General features: G+C 36.5%; 1 protein-coding gene and 1 pseudogene across 2 annotated transcripts in view; both read left to right on the top strand.

Moving 5' to 3' along the window:
* CAPRIN2 (caprin family member 2) overlaps positions 1-20494 on the top strand; it is a 54482-nt gene extending 33988 nt beyond the window's left edge. Inside the window, exons 10-18 of one of the 2 annotated variants that reach the window (XM_006874746.1) lie at positions 730-811; positions 2360-2415; positions 5950-6054; positions 8224-8367; positions 10739-10904; positions 14496-14678; positions 15646-15746; positions 17988-18051; positions 19518-20494. In XM_006874746.1, coding sequence (XP_006874808.1) covers positions 730-811; positions 2360-2415; positions 5950-6054; positions 8224-8367; positions 10739-10904; positions 14496-14678; positions 15646-15746; positions 17988-18051; positions 19518-19588 — 972 coding nt within the window. In that variant the 3' untranslated portion in view covers positions 19589-20494. The remainder of the gene's footprint in view (positions 1-729; positions 812-2359; positions 2416-5949; positions 6055-8223; positions 8368-10738; positions 10905-14495; positions 14679-15645; positions 15747-17987; positions 18052-19517) is intronic. The other variant, XM_006874747.1, reaches the window with a different exon arrangement.
* The window catches only part of LOC102829151, a 68783-nt pseudogene continuing 64031 nt past the window's right edge, over positions 19654-24405 (top strand).

Genomic DNA, 24405 nt, shown 5'->3' with positions numbered 1-24405 from the left:
TTATGAATAGTTACTTAATCGCTGGCTTCTGCTTATCTTTATAATGAAACAGTTGCCTACGTCAGTCATCAGGGTATTTGAGGATCAATAAAAGAACTAAAATTTTAGTTTGGTTTAATTAAAATGTTATATTCTTTTCTGGGAGAGCTCCGAGATAAGGAAATGAATTAATACAATGTTTTCTCATGAGAGTGTCTAACAGCATGAGTAAGTGGTTGAGGTAAAATAGACACTCTCACTAGTTGAGTATAATAAAGGAGAGTTCAGCCTAGACTAGGATTAATGCGTCAGGTCAGGAGCTACTTTTCTAAATTAGATTGTTGAATTACTACTATCGTTGTAACGCTTGTCCCACATTAAGAGTTGGCATTTACTTTAGATTTAATATTTAACTCTTACACCTTTTCCTATAAAAACTTAAGTTTTTAACTTCAGTTTTTAACATCTTGCAGTAGTTATTAGATGTGTATAGCTAATGGAATTTGGGTGTGGTGCTGCAGATTAATGCAATAAACTGCCAGGTCAGTTTGAACCACAAGGTCGGTGGTTTAAGCTCACCAGTCACTCCTCGGAAACTATACAGGATCACTATGAGTCAGAACCGACTTGATGACATTTAAAAACAACAGCAATAGCTGATAAGCTGTGGGCAGCAACATGAGCAACTCAATAATAGCGTTTGAATGCATACTCTTCATTCCTACTCATTGTTTAAAATCTTGCCTTTAGGAATCTGTTTTGGATTTTGACAAACCTTCAAGTGCAATTCCTTTATCACAGTCACCTTCAGTTACCACAAGTAGCCCAGTAGGTATGTAATTACTCTAAAGACTTGGCACAAATAGTTTTAAGTCTAACAGTTGTTTCGCACGCTATTTTATTCCAGATATTTTAAGGGTCTAACTATGTCTCTTAATTTAATCTAAACGTATCCATCTCTTATCAGAGTTTTATGTAAGTTATCTGTAGGATATACTGACCTATTTTGGTTGAGTTTTGTAAACCATCTTCACATGTGTGAATGGAAATACCCATTAGCAAATTTTATAATTTACTTAGTTCTTGGAGGGAATTCTGACTAAACCTTGCTTGATTCCTTTGGACTTTTAATTCCTGTGTTGACGCCTTTGGATTCTAAAACTGCAAGTGAAATAATGCAGTGATACAGTGACTAACACAGTAACTAATGATGAAGCCTTGATTTAAATCTGATGCTTCTAAGCTTGGGCTTTATAATTTATGCTAATTTCTCTTGGGAGGAGAGTGATATAATCAAAGCTATTTCAGTTTTAGTGAGTAGTAGTATATACTAGCCTGAAGACCAATGCAGTAATTTGTGGGGGAAAAGGCAAATAGAGGGTAATTAACAAAGTGAAAGGAGCTCTGGTGGTGCAGTAGTTAAGTTGCTTGACTGCCAACCAAAAAGACAGTGATTAGAACCTACCAGGTGCTCCACAAGAGAAGAATATGGCAATCTGCTTCTGTAAAGAGTGGAGTGTGGGATCCTACCCAGAGAAACTGACGACAGAGATGGGGGTGGAGATGATGATGTGGAGAGATGGAGTGGCTGGGAACTCTAGACCCAGAGAAGGAGGAGCAGTGTGCTGATGACCAGGGGGCAGGCTTGGGGGATGTACCCTTTGGTTGGTTGATGATGCATGGAGGGGATTGTAACCATGGCAGTGTAGCAATATACGATAGGATGAATGTAAAGCTAATGTTCTCCCATGTAAACTAGCACACTAAAACATTAAAAAAAAAAAAAATTCTGCTTCTGTAAAGACTTACAGCCTTGGAAGCTCCAGTTCTGTTCTGCCCTGTAGGGTTGCTATGAGTTGAAATTGACTTCACGACAAGCGGTTTTAATTTTCACACGAGTGTTGGGCATTGGTAAGAGGAAACCAAACTTGGAAATGATGTCATTGAAAAGCATATTAATACACATAATTAAAGAAAACAATAACAAAGAAACATGACTCAGCTAAGCCTTACTCTTTAAAGGCTTTTAAGCTCATGTGTCATTTAATCATTTTTCATGATAGCTCCGGTTTTCTGGTTTTATCTTCAAGATTACTGTTACCAGTTATTTTTAAAAATCATAGGTTGAAGTGCTGCTTTTGCACACTTAACCTTAAAACCTCCCTGTGAATCACCTTTAGAATCACTTAATTTCTCATTCTTCTACAAGCCTCTCTTGACACTTTTATAAGCATCTATAGAAAATGCATGATAAATTTGACAGTCTGCCAACTTTTGCTTTTTTTTTTTAATGAAATGTTAAGTTTTAGTTTCCAACCAATTAATATACATAAATTTTTCTCCACTTTTGGTAGTTTACTGTTTGTTTCATTCTCTGCAGCATCTGCAGAACAAAATCTACCCACTGAAAATGATTTTCTTCAAGAGTCATTACAGGTAACATCTCCAAATTTTTCACTTTCTCTTGTGTGTTCATAGAACATCTTGTATGGCAGAAATGATTAGATGTACTGATTCTAGTATACCTAACTAAATTATTAAAAATGTTCTAATGATAGTTCGTTTTCTATATTCAGTACAATTAATCCAAAAAAGATTTTCTGAAGAGACATAAAATAAAGATTAGCTGACTTCAATAAGTAAAGAGCAAGTCTGAGCAATTCGTAGCTTCCTTGTCTGAAGAATAACAGGCATACCTCATTTTATGCATTCCATTTAATTGCGCCTTGCAGATAGTACACTTTTACAAATTGAAGCTTTGTGACAGTCCTGTGGTGAGCAAACCTATTGTTGCCATTTATCAAACAACATGTGCATACTTTGTGTGTGTGTGTGTCACATTTTGGTAATTCTCACAATATTTCAAACTTTTTCATAATGCTGTCGCACATTTGTTGTTACGTGCTGTTGAGTTGGTTCTGACTCATAGCAACCCTGTTTAGGGTTTCTGAGGAGTGACTGGTAGGTTTGAACCAACAACCTTGTGGTCCAGTGCTTATCCTACAGCACCACACTAGGACTTTTAGTGGATTACAAAACAAAACAAAAAATCCAAACCCACTGCCAATTCTATGGCAGTTTTGACTCTTAGCGACCCTTTATAGGATTTCTAAAACTATAAATCTTTTTTTTTTTTAACTTGTTATTGTGAATTGAGTTAAGGTTTACAGAGCAAATCATCAGTTGTACATTCAACAAATAATTGCTCAATTTTCAAATTTCCAAAAAATTTCCAGAGAATTCATGTGAATCAGTTTTATTGCAAAGGTCTGGAACCGAACCCATTTATGCCTGTGTTACTTTGCTATTTGAGTCACCTAAATAATTTTGTATATCAGCATAGTGAAAAATCTAAGCAAAGAAATTAATTTTTTTAACCTGAGGTTAAACAATTCCCCACCCCGCAACACATATACCTATTCCAAGGAACTAATTTCCACAGAACACACTTAGAGATAAAATGGGCCCAGATCATTGAGATCTCTAAATAGCGCTTTGCATTTTCATCAGCCCCAGAGTCACTAGTTTTTTAGTAATTACCTTTTAAAAAATTTTCTGAATGTCCCTGTGAAAACTTTTTGACAAACAACAATATTTGTGTCTGCCTGTCTGTCAATAACCTCTGTCTGTACCTACCTTGTAGTATTATCTAGCCTATAAGTAGCTTGTGACTGTTGATTAGAGATTTCAACAATTGTAGTTTTCCCTTCCCTAAACTTTTGAATGAGTACTTTTGCTTGCATTGGTTTATATATAAAGTGTGGCTCAGTTTTCAAAGTGTGCTTGTCAAGCAAGGTATGCAAGTGGAGTTTTGTCTTACTTTCCCCAGCCCCACTCACTGCTAAAATGAAAACTGTTTGCTCTAACAATTAGAGTTCTACATAAGATTGTCAATTGAGAAGTTAAATTTTTCTTGGAAAATTAATAGGCTAATTTAGTATTTTAGTGCAGCTCTATGGGATGGCTGCATCAGAATCATCTTGAAAGTATGTATGTTCCTACATCTCACCTTTGACTTTATGGGTAAGAGTTTTCATATGTGGTCTCTAGGCATGTATGCTTTAATAAGCTCCCTTTGTGAATCTGCACAGTTGTCTTTGGGATCATTGTTCTTAAATACCATGTTTATAAACTCACCAGTGCTTGAATTACCTACAACTGATCTAGTTAGGAGCAATAACTTGGAAGCCAGAACTACTTCTAAATAAATATTAATATAAACATGCTGTCCTTATTTTTTTTGTTTGTTTGTTAAGTGAGACTTTTAACTAAAATTCAAAAGTGTTTTAAAGCTTAACTGCCATGTGGACTGAGTTGCTTTAACTTAACATCAATGAATCTTCTTTTAGTAATAGATACTGAATGTGACCACAACAGCAAGGCCTACTTGTGTTAAGCAGTTGTCACATTATTTTAATTGGTATCTACAAGTAAAGTTTGGAGTCCTGCTGTGGTGCTGTGGGCCAGATTGCAAAGCCATTTGAACTGCAGGGTCAGCAGTTCAAGCTCACCAGCTGCTCCTCGGAAATCCTATACAGGGTCGCTATGGGTCGGAACCGACTTGATGGCACTTAACAACAACAACAACAAGTAAAGTTTAGGAAATAATTTCAGTCTTGTAAAAGCATTTATATTTTGGTCAGATCTAAACTATATGTGTATTTATTTAAGTATATAAGATACTCCAGTATACGTTGTTGTTGTGTAGTGCTGTCAAGTCGGTTCTGACCCATAGCAACCTTGTATAGGGTTTCCAAGGAGCAGCTGGTGAGCTTGAACCACCGACCTTGCAGTTCAAATGGCTTTGCAGTCTGGCACATTAACTCACAGCGCCATACCAGGACTCCACTCCAGTATATATGATATCCTAAAAGATTTCACTGTTTTTTGGCCTTAGTGGATAGGGAGTTGGCTTTTTCACTTTTAAGATTTTTTAAAAACTTACATTTCTTACTCTTCTAACTCTTTGAGAAAGTCAATGAGACATTGCTACTCAGTGTTTGATTACTGTTTATTAATTTCCCCATTTCTTCCATTTTATTACTCCATTTTCTACAAACCATATAGAAGCATTTAGATAATTAGGAGTGGCTTCAGAGACTTCAGTTGCTAAATTTTTGTAGATGTCTCTCTGTTATGTCCTAATACTTTTCAGTACCTTAGAATTCCTTCCTAATCACTTTCTGGGATCTTTATTGGTCACAGTCAATATCTAACTGTGCTTATTCCCATGTTTTATTTTTGTATTATCAGTTTTAACTTTTTGTTAGAATTTTGGTGCCATCTGATTTATATAGAGCTTATCTTTTCTATTTATACTTTTACATAACTCTAAGATGTTGGGAGCACTTGAGTAAAAACAGTTATGATGATGGCCTCTAGCAAGCTATTCTGAGAGGGTTAAATGTGTCCTGGATTCATCTGCCATTGAACTGCTGTCAAGTGTTAGAATTTAAAATTTGGCCATGGCTTTCTAGGGTCAAGGATCTTGATTAGTGAAGATACGTTTGTATGTGTAGCTTTGGTGACTAGGCCTTTTGGAAGCATAGTGTAGTAGAGTGCTTGGGTTTGATGATCAGCGCCACTATTTTAGTATGAATTTTGGTGAATTAATCGTTATTTGGGACTCCTGGTGTGGCGCTGTGGGTTAATGGCGATGGACTTGAATGTTGGTTTGAACTGCAAGGTTGGTGTTCCTTGGAAATCCTATACAGGTTCGCTATGGGTCGGAACCGACTCAATGGCACTTGACAACAACACAACAATCTTTGTCACTGCCTGCCTGTCAATAATCTCTGTCTATACCTCCCTCATAGGATTATTGTGAGGATTAAATACAGTAATATGTATAAATGTTTAGTGTAGTGTCTGGCACCAGTGATGGCTCAATATGAGTGATCTATTAGGAAAGCAGAACTCAAGGGAGCAAAAAAATGCCTTTTACAGTATTTTGTATCTTTCTGTGTCTAGGCTACTACTTCTCCAGTTACTTGTAGATCAAATGCTTGTTTGCTTACTGCCGATCAGGCCTCTTCTGGAACTGAAACAGAGTTTATGACCTCAGAGGCTCCTGAGGTAATAAAACACCATTTGTCTTCATTTCTTTTCTGTCTTAAAGAATAGAAGAACTAGTTTAGTGTATGAATTACAAGGATGATCAGTTGAATGATTTACCATTTATGCTTCATTAATGTATTTTCTGTAGAGATTATAATCCTGAAATTTACGTAAGTAACTTTTTGTGACTTTGACATGTAAGTGGATTTAAGAATGTGTTGTTGGCTATATCAGATGTAATAAATGCCAAAATTGCTAATATTTAAAGAGAGTGAAAAGGTTTAGGTCGGATTGTGAAGTTTCTCAATGTATTTACATGGAAGGAATATTTACAAGAAAAATATTTATTCATATAAGCTGTAGTCTTATTAATAGACTTTGTTTTTAATTCTTAAAAATATTTTAGGTGAAAGTTTAAACAGCAAATTAGATTCTCATTTTAACAGTTTTAATACAGATTGTTTTGTGACATTGGCTACCATGTTTATAGTGTATTAGCATTTCCATTATTTTCCATTCTGTTAGTTCTTTTTCTGTTGATCTCAGTTCCCTTCTCATCTTTGTTTTTGGGTAAATGTTGATCATTAGGTCTCATACATGGTTATTTAAGAGAGCATATTACTCATGGGTTAACTTAACAGCTATGAATCTTTATAAACTAATCTGTTAATTTGGTTGAAAGGTAACCTCCGAAAATAGTTTTACTTCCAAGTTCAAAGGGAAGATGATCTTAGGGGTTCCTCTAGTCTCTCTCAGTATGGCCTTTTTTAGGAATTTGAATTTGTTGTACATTTTCTCCCATTCTGTCCAGGTCCTTCTATTGTGTTGCTGGTCACAGTGGTTGTTTCAATTGACACTTTATGGTGTCAATTCTAGCATTGATTGTTGAAATGAATTTTATTAATTTTTTGACTGATTTTGTCAAAAGTATTTTGTCAGAATTGTGGTTCTTAAAAATCCTAAGTTTGTCTTTAATAATCTTTAATTGACAGTTTTTGCTAAGTTTGAGCACTTTGTTGAAGTTAGTAAGATACTAACTTTTTGGATAAATTTAGCTACTCCTTGCCCAACCACCTCATTGGTAACTTGTATATAAGAATGTGTATTGATTATAAACCCCTGAAAACAAACCCATTACCACTGAGTTAATTTAGACTCAGTGACCCTGTAGGACGGAATAAAGCTGCTCCATAGGGTTCCTGAGGTTGTAAATCTTCACAGGAGCAAACAGCCTCATATTTCTCCTGCAAAGTGATTGGTCAGTTTGAATCTTCCACCTAGCAGTTAGTAGCCCAGTCCTTAACCCATGTGCAAGTAGACCTCCTCGTATATTTTTTATAAAAAGTAAAATATAAAGATACGTTGGGGGGATAAACTTAGCAACTCTTAGGGGTTTTTGACCAAATGTGAGAAGAAAATATAAACATGGGTATTTATGATGCTGATGTAGTCTAAACTGAAATTGTTTCTCATTTGAGGAAGAGGATTGTTACCAAGGGATTCATAGCTGTCTATTTTATAATCTGATAGGAGTTGATTTGTGGCATCTTTATAAACCTGTTTATAATCTATTACCTTAGATCAAGATTTTTAAAGTTTGGATCAAGTTTGTTTTCTGTTTTAGGTAGCTGATTTAAAATTTACTAATAAGACTTGAAAATGGAGGAAAAATTAACACTAAGCAACCAAACCTGGTGTGGCACTGTGAATCAATGTGCTGGACTGCTAAGTTGCTTTGAACCACATGGTTGGCTGTGCAAGTTCACCAGCTGCACCTTGGAAACCTTCTTGATACAGGGTTACTATGGGTCAGAATCGACTTGATAACACTAAACAACAACAAGCAGCTAACCCAGGATTTTTCTTAAGCCCAAGCTTGTATTATTTTGTTAATACAATTTCAGGGTTGGAGAAGGATAAGGTGTGTTCATAAAAGCTTTAGCTTCTCATCTTTTGGACTGATGAGTAAGCCTTTCACTTAGTCAGCAACTGTGCACAGCAAATACTAGTGTGCTGCGTCCTCAGCAAAAGAGATTTGAAATTGTAAGCAAAAGCTATTCTTTTTCATTCCTGTGTCCAGATGTTGTCCCATAGAACTCGCTGATTTATGCCAGTTTGGAATTTAGTTAGAGTTAACTGCTTCTTCCATGACAGGTGATTGGCTGATGTTGCATTTTACCTCCCCAGGCAGCAGTTCCCCCAAGCAAGCAGCTATCTTCATTAGCATCTCCAAATCCTCCCATGTCAATGGCCTCTGAACAAGTCTTCCAGTCACCTGCAGATAGTAGCTCAGTAACCATTACTACAACACCCTTTCAAGCCATGCACACAGTGAGTATGAAATGTGAATGGGTAATTGTTGATTAGTCCTGTTAAATAAATATCACTTCTTTTCATCTATTATCTAGTACTATGTCAGAAATTGGATTTTTTATTATGTACCTATTTGGGTAGGTAGGATTTACATTTGTCAAATGGAACTATGGCAGAAGAGTGCTAAATCCACAGCCTATAGAAATTTTAAATGGTTATTTAATCACAGTGGTGTTCCTTTGAAAATTAGTAGCAGGCAGAGCTGAGGGGCTCATATTAAAAAATTGAAATGCATAGGTGAGAAAGACTTGGGTGTGGCACTACAGTTATCGATAAGCGCAGGACTGCAAGGGGTCGGCTTGGACCACAAGGTCGGAAGTCAGATTCACCAGCTGCTCCTTGGAAAGCCTATACTGGGTCACTGTGAGTCGGAACCGGCTCAATGGCACTTAATGACAACAACATAGGTGAGAAACCTAATTTTCTAGGAATAGTCTAATATATGAACCATTACTAATATTACACCAGCCATGTTTCCGTAGCATCAGCAAACTGACATATAGGACATACACTAGAATGTTCTTTTTAAATCATTGTTGAAATTTTTACTGAACTTTATCCTGATCTCATGCAGGTTCTTGGAGAATTATTTAGATTTGTTTGGTGTTTTGAATTACTTACTGCTATATAATTTGTGGTTAAAAAACATTTTTAAGATAACATCACTACTAGATTTATATGTTTACTTTCTAAATACAGAATAGCATAAGATCGTAAACAAAAAATAAAACCTTAGTGAACCAAAAATTACCTTTCCTGTGGTGCTTATTTCCCACTCTAGGTACTTTGGATGATGATGGTTGGGATCAGAAGAGTAGCTGTGGAAAACAGGCACAAAGCAGAGAGATAGAGTAGTGAATTCAGACAATGGAATTTACTAATTTCTCCACTTCATGCTTGGACAGTTAGAACATCTTAGTTTCTTTGCCTTCTCTCTTTTCTTGTTGGTTCATCATATAACATATTCCCATGTTATTTCACTTTCTCTTTTCCATACTTCTAAGTAATCAGTAATGTACTACAGAATGAAATTAAACTCATTTGCCTGACACTTAATACCTTTTGAAGTCTGATACAACTTGACAGACTAGTCCCCACCAGTCTACATTAGGTACATTTTCACAGTACCTATTTTGTTCATACCAGTTTATCTTCTTTGCCTATTTAAATCTTAACCTATTTAAGTTGATTTTAATTTATTTAACAGGTAATTATGAAGACAGGCAGTGTTCTTAATTACTGGTAATGCAGCTATAAAGAAGGACAAATTTTTACACTCAGTAAACTTAGATTTAATATGGAGGTGAAAGAGTTACAAATATGCCCATATATAGATACTGTTGTTGAGTGCTGTTCTTTCAATTCTAACTCATAGTGACCCTGTAGAGCAGAGGTAGAGAACCTCTTTTCTGCCAAATTTTGTAACATGATGTGCAAGCCATACAAAATTGTCATTATTATTGTTGTTGTTATGTGCCATGGAGTCGGTTCCGACTCATAGCGACCCTGTACAGGATTTCCGAGGCTGTAAATCTTTACGGGAGCAGAAAGCCTCATCTTTCTCCTGCGGAGCAGCTGGTAGTTTTGAACTGCTGACCTTGCGGTTCGCAGCCCCATTCATAACCACTACGCTACCAGAGCTCCTTACAAAATTATCATACTCACCCCTAATGTGATGACTGGAACTGTGGTTGGCTAGACTAAAGGAATGTGTGGGTTGGACATTCCTCACCCCTGCTGTAAAGGGTTTCTAAGGCTATAAATCTCTGTGGGAACAAAAAGCCTTATCTTCCTCCTGTGGAGTGGCTGGTAGATTTGAATTGGTGGCCCTGCAGTTAACAGCCCAGTGCATAACCCACTACACCACAAGCATTTCCTTTATAGATATATATGAATATGAGGGGGCTTCAAAAAGTTCACAGAAAAATGAAATTGTAAGATAATGGAATTTTTTACATGAATGTTTTGAAGCCTCTTCACATGTGTGTGTCTGTGTGTGGGTGTGTAAATAATGTCTAGTGTTTGGATGAAAGTGAAGCAGGATAAGGAAGTAAAGGATAATAGATGCTATTTTATATATGGCCTGGACAGTAAACAGTAGATTATTTTATTCCCCTTTAGTTTTTTTAAATGAGCCCTTGTCTCTGTATGGTCTTCATTTTTACATAAGCATTGTTATGATAGTATAAGAGCAGGAAGATTTAGTTTGCTCTAATGCCTGAATTTTATGACTCAAATGGAAGTTACTGAAAGCTGTAGAATTTAGTTGGATATCACCCTTAATCATTTCTATGAAACTTCACAAAAAAGTGTATTTTTGTCTTTTAAGGTATTTAATGTCAGTGCACCCCTTCCTCCAAGAAAAGAACAAGAAATAAAAGAATCCCCGTATTCGCTTGGCTACAATCAAAGTTTTACTACAGCAAGTACACAAACACCGCCCCAGTGTCAACTGCCAGCCATACATGTAGATCACGTCCTTTCTCAAGAGACTGGTAAGATTTTTGCATGTGATGTTTTGAAGACAAAGATGGCAGCTCATTGAATGGAGAGCAAGTCTGTAGTGACACTTCAAGAGATTCTTTCTTCATTACTATGTATTATCTCATCTCTGAATTATTGAAAAACAATGCCTTTTCCTTTATTCAGTTAAGTTTACCTATTAAGTTTTTGAACATTTTATTGTACTTTCGGTGAAAATTTACACAGCAAATTAGTCTCCACTTAATAATTCATAGACAGATTTTTCTGTGACATTGGCTGTAATCCCTGCAATGTGTTAGTACCTTTCCCATTTCCACCTTGTATTCCCCATTCCCATTCATCCGGTTGCCTGTCCCTCCTTGCCTTCTCATATTTGCTGTTAAGAAAATGTTGTCCTTTTGATCTTACACAGTTGGTTGATTGTTTTAGAGATTGGTGGGTCTTCATGATGTTAATGTTTATTTTATAGGCTCGTCACAGCAGTTAATTTTAACTTCTGTAAAGATAGACTTTGATTGATTTAACCTTGAAGTGGGTTTGTATTTTTAATCTAATTGCTTTATCATAGGCAATGATTGAGGTAGTGTTTTTTTTAAAAGAACACTTTATTTAAAAAGTTCTTGAAGATTTTTAGTGTTGGTATTCCAGAGCCCTATTGAGTTGTAGGATGACATCAAGCATATCATACATGAAGAAAGCAAAAGGTCATTAAGGAGACAGGAAAGAAAGAAATGACTGAAATGGATATCAGAACAGACTAACTTGTTCTTAAATGTTGAGTAGCTAAAATGAAGAAATGAAGTAAAAGAGCTGAACCGAAGATTCTAAAGTATGGCTAGAGAAGACAAAGTAAAGTTTTCTAATGAATTATGTAAAGATCTGGAGTTCAAAAACCAAAAGGAATGAATAATATGCTTGGCATTTCTCAAGTTGAAAGAACTGAGAAAAGAATCACGCTTTAAGTTATAATATTGAAGGATTCTATGGCAGAATACTAAACGAAGCAAGAAAGATCAAAAGAAGATGGAATATATAATGTCACTGTACTAAAAAGAACGGGTCAACAGTCATCCATTAGAAGGTAGCATATAATTAAGAACTGATGGCAGTGAAGGGAGAAGTCTAAGCTGTACTGAAGACAGTGGCAAAAAACCAAGTCTACATGAATGGACGGAATACCAATTGAGATGTTTCAATAAACAAATACTACACTGGAAATGTTAACTCCTCTTTGCCAAGAAGATGAAGAGAATACAGAGAGTCACCATATGAAAAAGGAATGGTTGATGTTCAACCATTTCAAGAAGTAACAGTATGGTTAAGAACCAATGGTACTGAAGGAAGAAATCCAAGCTGCACTAAAGGCTCCAGGAATTGACAGAATACAAATTTAAATCTTTCAATAAATTGATGCAGAACTGGAGGCTCATCGTCATCTATGGCCAAGAAATTTGGACTACAGATACCTGTTCAACTGAATGGAAGAGATCCATTCTAAAGACAGGTGACCCAATGGAATGTGAAAATGATTGAACAACATAATATCACATACAATTAAAATTTTGCTGAAAATTTTTAAATGGCTGCAACAGTATATTGATAGTGAACTGCTAGAAACTCAAGTCAAATTCAGAAGAAAACTTGGAGCTAGGGTTGTCATTGAAGATGTCAGATTAATCTTGGCTGAAAGAAGAGAATACCAGGAAAAGGTTTACTTGTGCTTTATTGACTATGCAAAGGCTTTCAACTGTGTGGATTATGACAAGTTTTGGGTAACATTGAGAAGAATGCTTATTTTAGAACACTTAATTGTACTTATAAGGAATCTATCTGTACATAGACCGAGAGGCAAGTGTTTGAATGGAACAGGGGGATACGTGGTTTAAAATCAGGGCTGTATGTATCCTTTCACCATACTTATTTATTTTATATGCTGAGCAAATAATCTGAGCTAGGTTATATGAAAAATGTAGCATCAGGATTGGAGGATTAATAACCTGTAATTTGCAGATGATAACAGCCTTGCTTGCTAGTAGTAAAGAAGACTTGAAATATTTATAATGAAGATCAAAGACAGTCTTCAGTATGAATTGCACGTCATTGTAAAGAAAAAAATCCTTATAACTGGACCAATAAATAACATCATTATAAAATGAAGAAAAAATTGAAGTTGTCAAAAACTTAATTTTACTTGATCAGTCAATAATCATGGAAAACAACAGTTAAGAAATCAAATGACATGTTATCCTAGGCAAATCCATACAAGATCTTTTAAAACTATTCAAGAACAAGGATAATCAGTTGACGACTGTTTACCTGATCCAAGCCATGGTATTTTCAGTCACTTCATATGCAAGTGAAAGTTGGACTATGATTAAGAAAGACCGTAGAAGAATTGATGCATTTGAATTATGGTGTTGGAAAAGAATATTCAAAGTACCATGGACTGATAGAGGAACAAACAAACTGGTGTTGAAAGAAGTACAACTAGAATGCTCCTTTGAAGCTAGGATGGAGAGACTTCCTCTTTCATACTTTGGACATATTATCAGGAATGATCAGACCCTGGAGAAGGACATTATGATTGGTAAAGTGGAGGCGTCAGTGAAAAAGAGGAAGGACCTTCAATGAGCTGGATTGACGTGGTGGTGGCAGCAGTGGATTTAAGTGTAACAGTTGTGAGGATGGCATAGGACTGAGCCTGTTTTATTTTGTTGTGCATATAGTGAAGATGAGTTGGAACTGACTCGATGGTACCTAACAGCAACAATATATGCATGGGAAAGCTGGACAGTGAATTAGAATCGATCCAAAGAATCTATGCTTTTGAATTAGATGTTGGTGAAAAATATTAAATGTATCATGGGCTACGAGAAGAATGAACATGTCTGTCTTGGAAAAAATACAGCCAGATTGCTCCTTGGAAGTAAAGATGGACAGAATTAGTTGCATATACTTTGGACCTCTTGTCAGGAGGGACCAGTGCCCTCGAGGAAGAAACCATGCTTGGTATAAAGTAGAAACTCGGGGAAAAAGAGTAAGAGCCTCCAAAGAGATGGATTGGCACAGTGGCTACAGCAATGGGCTCAGGCAGAGCAATGATTGTGCAGATGGCACAGGACTGAGCAGTGTTTCTTTATGTTGTTTATAGGGTCACTGAGTCAGAACTGACTTGATGGCATATAACAGCAACACTGAATTATCTAAAACTGAAGTCTGAGTTAGTGAATGGAGCATTTCCATGCACTTGGTTAATAAAATGATGTTGATGTTGTTAAGTGTCTAGGGTTTCTGAGGAGCAGCAGGTGTGTTTGAACTGTCGACCGTGTAGTTCGCAGTCCAATGCTTATCCTACAGTGTCACACCAGGACTTCAGTCAATTGTTGAAGAGTTACTAAATGTCGATTCCTGGACCTGAAGTCATGAATTACTTCATTTACTTCTCACCTGTACTGTGAAAAGATAAAGGATATTTTTTGCATATTACTCCTTTTACTTATTTTTTTTTGAGCACTTGTATATATGGTGAATTTTAAATATTATGAGTATTAAATCTTTATTTCCATTTAACTCTTGGACTCTAAAACTGTTTCCTTAAACAGCAAGTTATCATCCTGATGGAACTATTCAAGTAAGCAATGGTAACCTTGCCTTTTACCCAGCACAAACGAATGTATTTCCCAGACCTGCTCAGGCCTTTGTCAATAACCGGGGATCTGTTAGAGGATGTACTCATGGTGGGAGACTGCTTATCAACTCCTATCGTTCTCCTGGTGGTTATAAAGGTATGTGCTGAATGAAATTTCGTTACTGTAAATAATTTTACTAGATAGGTATCTGACTCAAACCATTTTTACTTTACCTTGTCCCTTTTGACATTGTTGGTTATATAATGACAATGCCATGTATACTTCCTATTTTTGCTTAGAACCTTTTGTATGGGAGCAAATTAATCCTGTGGCTTATTGAAGTAAAATAGTTGACCATCTTATTTTTCAATGAATTTTGGCATATGTATATAAATGATTTCTTTAATTCTTTCTGTTAATTGATAACTCTGCTCTAAAGATGTCATAATGAGATAATGCATAATTTTATACTTGTCTATCAAACTATACCACAGATAGGAACATAAGAGTGGAGAATATAGTAGTGATATTTTAAGTTTTAATTGCCCTATCACTACCACCCTTTTAAAATTACAGTCTACATTCTAGTGATAGCAAATTTCTAAAATTAGAATTAAGACCGTTCAAACAGTGATATAAATGTATGTGTTACTGTAGAAGCAGTATTAGTAAAGTTCGTGTAAAGAAAATAATAAATCTAAGGATGGCATTATAGGATCAATTGAATTTTGTTATGTGGTGTTGAGTTGGTTCATAGTGACCCTATATAAAGTTTCCAATGAGTGGCTGGATGGATTTGAAGTTAGCAGTCCAGTGCTTATCCTACTGCACCACATCAGGACTTTGTTGTTGTTGTTGTTGTTGTTAAGTGCCATCGAGTCGGTTCCGACCCATAGCGACCCTGTACAGGGTTTCTGAGGGTGTAAATCTTTACAGGAGTAGAAAGCCTCATCTTTCTCCCGCGGAGCGGCTGGTAGTTTCGAACCGCTGACCTTAAGGTTCGCAGCCCGATTCGTAACCACTACGCTACCAGAGCTCCTTTATACTTTAGATGGTATAAAATTAGACTATTTAACAGTTTCAGTATACTTTTGCTTACAAATTTATTTAAATTATTTCTTAGGTTTTGATACTTACAGAGGACCTCCTTCAATTGCCAATGGAAATTATAGCCAGCTGCAGTTCCAAACTAGAGAATTTTCTGGAACTCCCTATTCCCAAAGGGTAAGAATAGTTGTCATAATTGAATAAAGGTACAGTTGTTATTAAGCTGATGATTAAAGTAACATAATTTGTTTTGCGAAAGTATACTACTTGTGTTTATGATTAAACTGTAACATTACATAATTTGTTTTGCAGAAGTATATTCTTAGAATTAGAACCAACCACTTTTTAAGTGCCTAATTGGAAACTTTTCCAGTAACTAAAGAAGGTTAAATGATAGCTGTCAGTTACAAAGGAACTTAGAAAGTGTTAAGTTATAATGTTTACACTAACTCTCTTTTTCACCCTCTAAGAAAAACTGGGTTCAGATATTAGATACCTTATTTTAGGTAATTCAGCAAGTGAATGTTTACCAAGGTCTAAGTTCAAGTTCTTCTAAGATTAGAACTTGAGTTCTTAACTTTACTATTATATTAGCTTCAGTTTAGCTTGTCCACATATCAAGTATAGGAAAGTTCTATACCGTGTATGGTAAAAGTGTAATAGGTGGATGTTAGACATTTCACTTTAACAAACTTTAGAAACTTCCTGTGATTGGACATATAAAAATTTATACTACACCAGCATTTCCTATTTTAACTTTAACAAGGCTTCAAGTATGTATATGGTATACCATTCTGAGTTCTACTGGTAGTAGAAAGTTCATGAAAAATGAAATGAAAAGATAATTAAAATTTTCTATGAACTTTTTGAAGTCGCCTTGTACTTGAAGAATTTCCCATTGTATCAGAATAGAATGACTTAGATTTGACCTTTGATTTCACCACTATGTGACTTTGAGCATGTTACTTAAATTTTCCGAACTCTAGTTTTCATCTATTAGCAGTTTTGTGAGAATTACTCTGAGATCATCTGAGGATTAAATGAGCTAATACACTTAGCACTCAGTGCTAGTTGTACATCAAGCATCGATATACCAGCTGTTAATCACATATTCAGAGACTCTGTGTGAGGGGAGAGTTTTAATTAAGATAGACTAAGTAGTGGAACTATTTGTTCTTTTTAAAAAAAATTTCATTGTGATGAAAACATTTGCCAATTCAGCAATATATGGAACTACAGTGGTTACAAGTCGGGCTGCTAACCTCAAGGTCAGCAGTTCAAAACTACCAGCAGTTCCGCGGGAGATGAGGCTTTCTGCTCTCGTAAAGATTTACAGCCTTGGAAACCGTATGCAGCAGGGTTGCTATGAGTCGGAACCAACTCCATGGCATGATTACCACCACAGCCGTTCTTAATAATAATATTGTGTAGTGCTTTAAATTTCTTTCTGAGGAAATATAAGAAATTGATAATAATGATTGCTGCTAATAAAGGGAACCAAGTGTCTGTAGTAGGAGACTTATTTTTATTGGATATCGTCTTAGCCCTTTAAAATTCTTTATTGCATGTATTAATTTTTTAGTTATAACACTAATTATTCTTTTCATGGGTTGTGTAGACTCTGTATTTTTACATACTTGGGAGTCTGTTTGAAATACGGTCGATTGAACATTTCTTCTTAATATATTAGAACCACATTTCTAGGTGGTAAATACCTTTATGAACCCTGAATTGGTAACCACAAGGTCAGCAGTTCAAACTTACCAGCTACTCTAAGTAATGATTTACAGGCTCTCTATGAGTTAGAACTAACTCACAGGCACACAGCAACAACAAATACATTTATACAATCTGTCTCCCTTTCCCCTCAAAAAACCCAGCAGAGTTTATAATTGTATAAATAAGTCTTCACAGTTATATCTATAAATGGAACAAGAATGAAAATTATCTTTATTATTTCCTTTACATTGAGATATGAGGGATAGGACCATACCATACTTTTTAAATTTTCCACATAAATGCTTTGTTTTTAGGAATATTTATATATCTAATTGATAAGGTAAATTAATATATGAAACAAGTATTGGTACTGTTCCCTTACTTTGTTTTTCTTGGCGTTTGGAAGTATCTGAGTCTCTAATTGCTGGAGAAGACCAGATGAAGGACAAGGACTAAGAGGACTTCAGTTTATCATGTAACAATTCTGAGCCGTAATGAGTTACAATACAGTATTAGTGTGTTATTACCATGGTGTTTGGTGGTTGTGTGCAATTGAATCAGTTCTGACTCATATTGACCGTTTATAGGGTTTCTGAGGCTGTTAATCTGTACGGGAGCAGAAAGCCTCATCTTTCTCTCGGTTATTATCATAGGAAGCACTATTTTGGTGTCAAGGTAAAAGTTCTGTGTTCATTTTAGGAAAATTTCCAGCAGTGTTACAAGCCAGGTGCAATATCTGGTGGTCCTCAGGCAAATTCAAGAGGTAAGTGAAATTAACTGAGTTATTTATATACCCAAACATACTTTTAGACATTTTACATCCTCTTTCAAGTTCTTCTCAAAGCACAGTGTTTTCAGCATTTGTCTTGTTAAGGTTTTGTTTGCTTAAACATAGTATTGAAATATTGAGCAAGATTTTAGACTACTAGACAGGTTTGTCAATTTAGTCAAAAGTGTATGTGTGACTTAAAATTTTGCTTGACACCAAAACATAATTTAACTTTCATAGATACATACTCAGAGTTCTTGAGTGATGTAAATAGCTAATGTATTCAGCTGTTAAGCTACAGGTTTGAAGTTTGAGTTTACCTAGAAGACACCTTGGTAGAAAACTCTGGCAGTTTACTTCAGAGAAATGAGCCTCTAAAGACCCATGGGCACAGTTATACCACGAAATGCACGAGTTCACTATGAGTCAGAATCAGCCTGATTGCAACTGGTTTTTTTATATGTATTTTCATTATGATGACTTTAATAGCTTCATGTCATGTTTTAGGATGATTGTTTTGTAATAGTGGGTACTTGTAGATACTCTGGAACCCTGGTGGCACAGTGGCTAAGTTGGTGATTCCAACTCATCAGCTGCTTTGTGGGAAAAAGATATGCAAACTGTTTCTATAAAGATTTACAGCCTTGTAACTTGGTGGGGCAGTTCTACTCTGTTCTAGGGTCTGTAAGTCAGAGTGGACTCAGTGGCAACTGACAACGGATTTAGGTATTCTGGTGTCACTGCATTGATAGATGTGCGTTAAGTAACAAAACACACAGACTTGAAACAAGGCACTTGTAACACTTAAAATGTGAAGGAATTATTAAAAGATGCAGTGAAACAAAATCGAGAATTGCTGAGGATTAAGTAATTTTGCTATAGGAAAACAATCTTTTATTTTTGAGAAAGTAAATAATATTCACACTGCCTTTACTTAATTTTCAGCAGTGTTTTTGTCTATGCCACTTTAAAAACTAAAATTTCATTAAGCCATATTAACTTGAAATAAAAAACAATATTCATCATGGCACTCAGTACCATAACACAATATCTGATCATTGCCTTGTAGTTCTAAAAGTTAGTTCTTTCATGTAGTCTGTTTTCTTGATGGCCTTCTACCATTTGAATACAAGAGCGATCACAGAGGAATTAAGAACTAAGTGAGAATTAGAGCAAAAAGGAAAAGTATTCAAATCTGGGCTTTAGACTTTGCTAGTCATAGCTTGTGGTAATCCCCTGTGGTAGTTTATCCCAACCTTTTGAGGGTTTTTTATTCCTTGATTTTAGGAGAAAAAAATGAGGCTAGATCATTTAGGGTCCCTTCTGGCTCTAGAATAGTAGTGTAAACTAGAAAAATCTAGAAAAGCGTAATCTAGCCCTTATTACTGTCTTTTGGAATTTACTGTAAAATGTTTATCTGTGTTTCACTAGCCAACTAATGTTAAATATTGTGTTCAAAGCTAACTGCTTCATTATGAGAAACTCACTGTTGCTAATAAAACAACAGGGTGGAGTGATTCTTCTCAGGTGAGCAGCCCAGAAGGAGACAACGAAACCTTCAACAGTGGTGACTCTGGACAAGGAGACTCCCGTAGCATGACCCCTGTGGATGTACCAGTGACAAATCCCGCAGCCACCATACTGCCAGTACACGTCTATCCCCTGCCTCAGCAGATGCGAGTTGCCTTCTCAGCAGCCAGAACCTCTAATCTGGCTCCTGGAACTTTAGACCAACCTATTGTGTTTGATCTTCTTCTGAACAACTTGGGAGAAACTTTTGATATTCAGCTTGGTCGATTTAATTGCCCAGTGAATGGCACATATGTTTTCATTTTTCACATGCTAAAGTTGGCAGTGAATGTGCCACTGTATGTCAACCTAATGAAGAATGAAGAGGTCTTAGTATCTGCCTATGCAAATGATGGTGCTCCTGACCATGAAACTGCTAGCAACCATGCAATTCTGCAACTCTTACAGGGAGACCAGATATGGTTACGCTTGCACAGGGGAGCAATTTATGGAAGTAGTTGGAAATATTCTACATTTTCTGGCTATCTTCTTTATCAGGATTGAAAATCAGTATAGAATTGGCAATAAGACGAAGGCATTCTCATTTGTGAATTTAAAGGAAAAGTAGTTATTTCCCTCATGACTGATTGGTTTAGGAAAATGTTTTCATTCATAGAGGACAAAGGAGGTCCTTACTTTTTCTCCCCTAGCCCCAAGGTTAAATTAAACATTTCAAGCTGACTGGCAACTAGCGCTAATGTAGCACCTTATAAATGATGTAGCCTCACTAGTCAAGCTGTGAATGTATATTGTTTGCACTTTTACTTCCTAAATTGTATTAATGTTCAGCTTATAAAACTTATGCCTCAAGTTTAGGCAAGTTATAATACCTTTTTGTGCCTCAATAACAATATAAAATTATATGTACCTTTAGTGTTTCTATTGATTAAACATTTAATTAAAATGTCTGGTAGTGTTTATCACTGATAATTCATGAATGGGTACTTACTCATGGGCTAATTTAAAATGAGGTTATTATTTTTTTTTTTTAAAATATAGTAGCATCTTTTAAGGTTCCTTTTCTCTGTTATTATACAAGTGATTCATTAAATGATTTGATGTGTTTTCCCAGGCCAAATCAGACAATTTACTTGAAGGTATTCTGTTCTGCAGTAAAGCATGTGCCATCTTTTAGTCAGCTAACTGGGAGTCCCTTCTACATGTACTCAACAACAACAGCACATGTATAATAATATAAGATGTTGTTAGGTGCTTTTGACTCAATTTTAACTCACAGTGACCCTGTGCAAAACAGAACAAAACGCTAGTGGTCTTAGGCCATTCTCATGAGGGTTACTGTGTTTGTGCTCATTATTGCAACCACTGTGTCAGTCCATCTTATTGAGTGTCTTCATCTTTTGTGCTGACCCTCTACTTTACCAGTGTACAATAAGAATCTATTGTATAGGCAGTACTACTGATTCACCCTCAGTGAAGTGCTTATGCTTTCTAGTGTATTCTCAGTTTAATTTGAGGAGGCAAAATGGTGTGAAGAGGCCCAAAAGCGTAGACTGGACAGGCAGTGCTTTGTTGACGTTCTGATTCTGTAGTTTGGTAACTGATCATGAGCCAATTATTTTACCTCTAAGATCTCTTTCTTTTAGCCTGTCTTCAGATGTCAAAAGAGGATGATAACAGATTAACCTTACAGGGCATTTTTGAAGCTGAAGTGTAAGAATTGCTTTAAATACTTACTACAATAACTGGCACATAACCATTTGATGTTAGCAGAAATTGTTTTCTCATTCTGAAAAAAAATTTAGTGTTTATATATGTGTATATTACTAAGTCGGGCTCCTGCTTTGGTGCTTTTGGTTAATACACTGGACTGTGAAATTGGTTTGAACCACAAGGTCACTGGCTCAAGCTCACCGGTTGCTCCTCGGAAACCCTACATAGGGTCGCTATGGGTCAGAACCGACGCAGCAGCACTTAACAACAACATAAACTATGTTACAGATAAGTCTTGGTGTGGCACTGCAGGGATAATGTGCTGGACTGCAAGGTCGGTTTGAATTGCAAGGTGGGAAATTCAAACTCACCAGCTGCACCTTGGAAACCCTATCCAGAGTCATTATGTGTCAGAACTGACTAGATGGCACTTAACAACATATACTGTGTTATGCAGTATGTAGCAGGCATTGACAAAGTTTAGTATTTGTTCTGAACATAACATTTTATCATATTTGGCAATTTAAGCTTGCATACCTTATGTTTATTACATTGCTTGATAAGAACTTATTATTTTCTCAATTGTTTTTAAAGAATACTTATGAAAAGTGAGCATTTTGAGTGTAATACTCAGGAATCTATCAAGTGTTTGAGAAGGGACAGCCTTAACCTTTCAACTAAGGAAAATCACTTACTGAGTCAGAAAGGTGTTATTTCAGATTCTTCTGTCATATCTGGAAGATGGTATAAGAGCATTACATTATTATACTATTTTTGAGCTGGGGATGGGTTCAGCAGTTCAATCCTAAAGCCACATTTAAATTTCCATGTTACTAAATGGTAGTATAGAGTGTTAAGGATAGAGGATGTAAAGAGTTTTACTCTTTAGTTCCTGGTAGGTACTTTGTCCTGGTGTGGCACTGTGGGTTAATGTGTTGGACTGCAGAGTTGCTTTGAACTGCAAGGTCAGCAGTTCAGGTTCACCAGCTGCTCTTGGAAACCCTATACAGGGTCGCTATGAGTCAGAACTGACTCAAAGGCACTTAACAACAAAGACTACTGTAGGTGAATGTTTTAGGAGATTATTAAAAGTGAAAATTTTTCCTGTATCATTAACTAGGAATGAATGAATTCTTAGATTTACGAAGATCAGTGGTCAAGAGCTTTTATTCTTAGTATAATTATTTGAATACAGTTAATTTTGGAAGTTTTTATAGATGTTATTTAAAGCTTTTTTTGTGAATTGATATTTTTTACATGGGAAAACATAGGTTTTTCCCCTATTCGGTTGTGTTTTGTTTTATTGAATGATTACAGGCCTCTCCATACAGCATCATTGAACAGTATTTGCTTCTGTTCCCTTTGTGGTTTAAAAAAAAAAATTTTTTTTTTAATGTACACAAAAACAGGAATATATGATCATTTAAACAACCAAAGGGCACATTCTGCAAGCCAGTTTCCTGGCCGACAACACACAGCCTTTCTCTTTCCATGAGCCTAGAGTCCTCAGCTGCTCTCCCTCTCCATGCCTCTGTTTCGATCTCTGGTGTTGCTGCTTCCTTGATTAGGGTCCCAAGAGCTCATGCTCTTCATTCTTCATGGTCCTAGGGTCCTCTGTTCCTGGAATGTAAGTTTAACTACTCCCCCCTTTGTTACTAAACTTCTTCCTTTATAGTTGTGACAATTGCAGATATTCATGATAGCAATTACTATTGGATCAAAAGTCCTATCCCCATGTTCTTTGACCAGACCCATCTAGACAAGATGAAAACTATTCTGTGGGAATTCTACCTTCCCTTGTACGCTCTGATAATAAACTCCCTCTTGAGAACTTGGAAGGCAACCACTTCATGCTTTTATAACACCCCCTCCCCCATTTTAGGTAGCCAATTTGCCCATCCCTATCAAGGAAGACCCCGTAGAAGAATTGATGCTTTTGAGTTACAGTGTTGGAGAATATTGAAAGTGCCATGGGCTACCAAAAGAACCAATAGATCGGTGTTGGAAGAAGTGCAGCCAAGAGTGCTCCTTGGAGGCAAGGATGGCCAAACTTCGTCTCTCATACTTAAGACATATTGTCTGGAGGGACCAGTCGCTGGAGAAGGATACCATGTTTGGTAAGGTGGAGGGTCAGAGAAAAAAGAGGAAGACCCCAGCGAGATGGATGGCCAAAGTGGCAGCATCAGTGGACTCAAGCATGGCAACAATTGTGAGCTTGGCGCAGGACTGCACAGTGTTTTGTTCTGTTGTGCATAGGGTTGCTATGAGTCAGTACCAACTCGATGATACCTAACAACAACAAATCAACCCTGATACTGAGAGAACAGGCTTGATCTTGATATGAAGACTCCTCTGAGTTAGTATTTTTGAGTACTACATTTATAAGTGTAGGTCAAATTCATCCAATTGTAACACGTTAACACTTGCTTTACCAAATTTACCTTCCTCTAGTTGAGCTCTGGTCATCAAGCCAAGAAAGCTAGGTCATATGGGCACTGCAAGTTTGAGCATTCTTGTGCATCTCTCCCCACTTCATATAACAGCTGGATGCTTCACTCTCAGCTCTAGCCCTCTGTGACTAGGTCAGTGTCCATTGGCTTAGCAGTTCCCAGGTCTCCCCAAACTTCAGACCAACCAGCCTTTCCTCTTTCTCATCACAAAGTCTACAGGAGTCTATGGAACATGATTGAACCCAGCCCATAGCTTCATTACTGACTTGACCCCCCACTTCCTCTCACATGTAGACCAATGTTGTGAGAAAGTTTACATGCCTGCTAGTATATTCCCGTTGAGCTTCAGTCTTGGGAGGGGGGTTGTCTTGAAGGGACTTGATTGCTTGCTTTGATGGTACCCTGGTTTGTTCTTGTAGTAGCCAAACAGACTCAGTTTTGTTTTGATTTTTCCAGCTGGTCTTTCTTTCAAGAAGTATCTTTTGTTCCTCTAGCTATTCCTGGTTGGTCTGCATGTCCTTTCAAGTGGGCATGTCGCACCTCAGAAGGTCTTGGATGGGCTCAGGATTCCACCTAAGGTCCTATATACTACAAAGACTCTGCAAGAAGCCTATCTCAGTGGGGAAGTTCTAGCACCCTTTTTTTTTTTTTTTTTTTT

This window comes from Chrysochloris asiatica, unplaced genomic scaffold, assembly GCF_000296735.1.
Source record: "Chrysochloris asiatica unplaced genomic scaffold, ChrAsi1.0 scaffold00299, whole genome shotgun sequence".
NCBI lineage: Eukaryota > Metazoa > Chordata > Mammalia > Afrosoricida > Chrysochloridae > Chrysochloris > Chrysochloris asiatica.
Note: the sequence above shows the minus strand (reverse complement) of the source record. Positions and strands in the feature narration are given on the sequence as shown.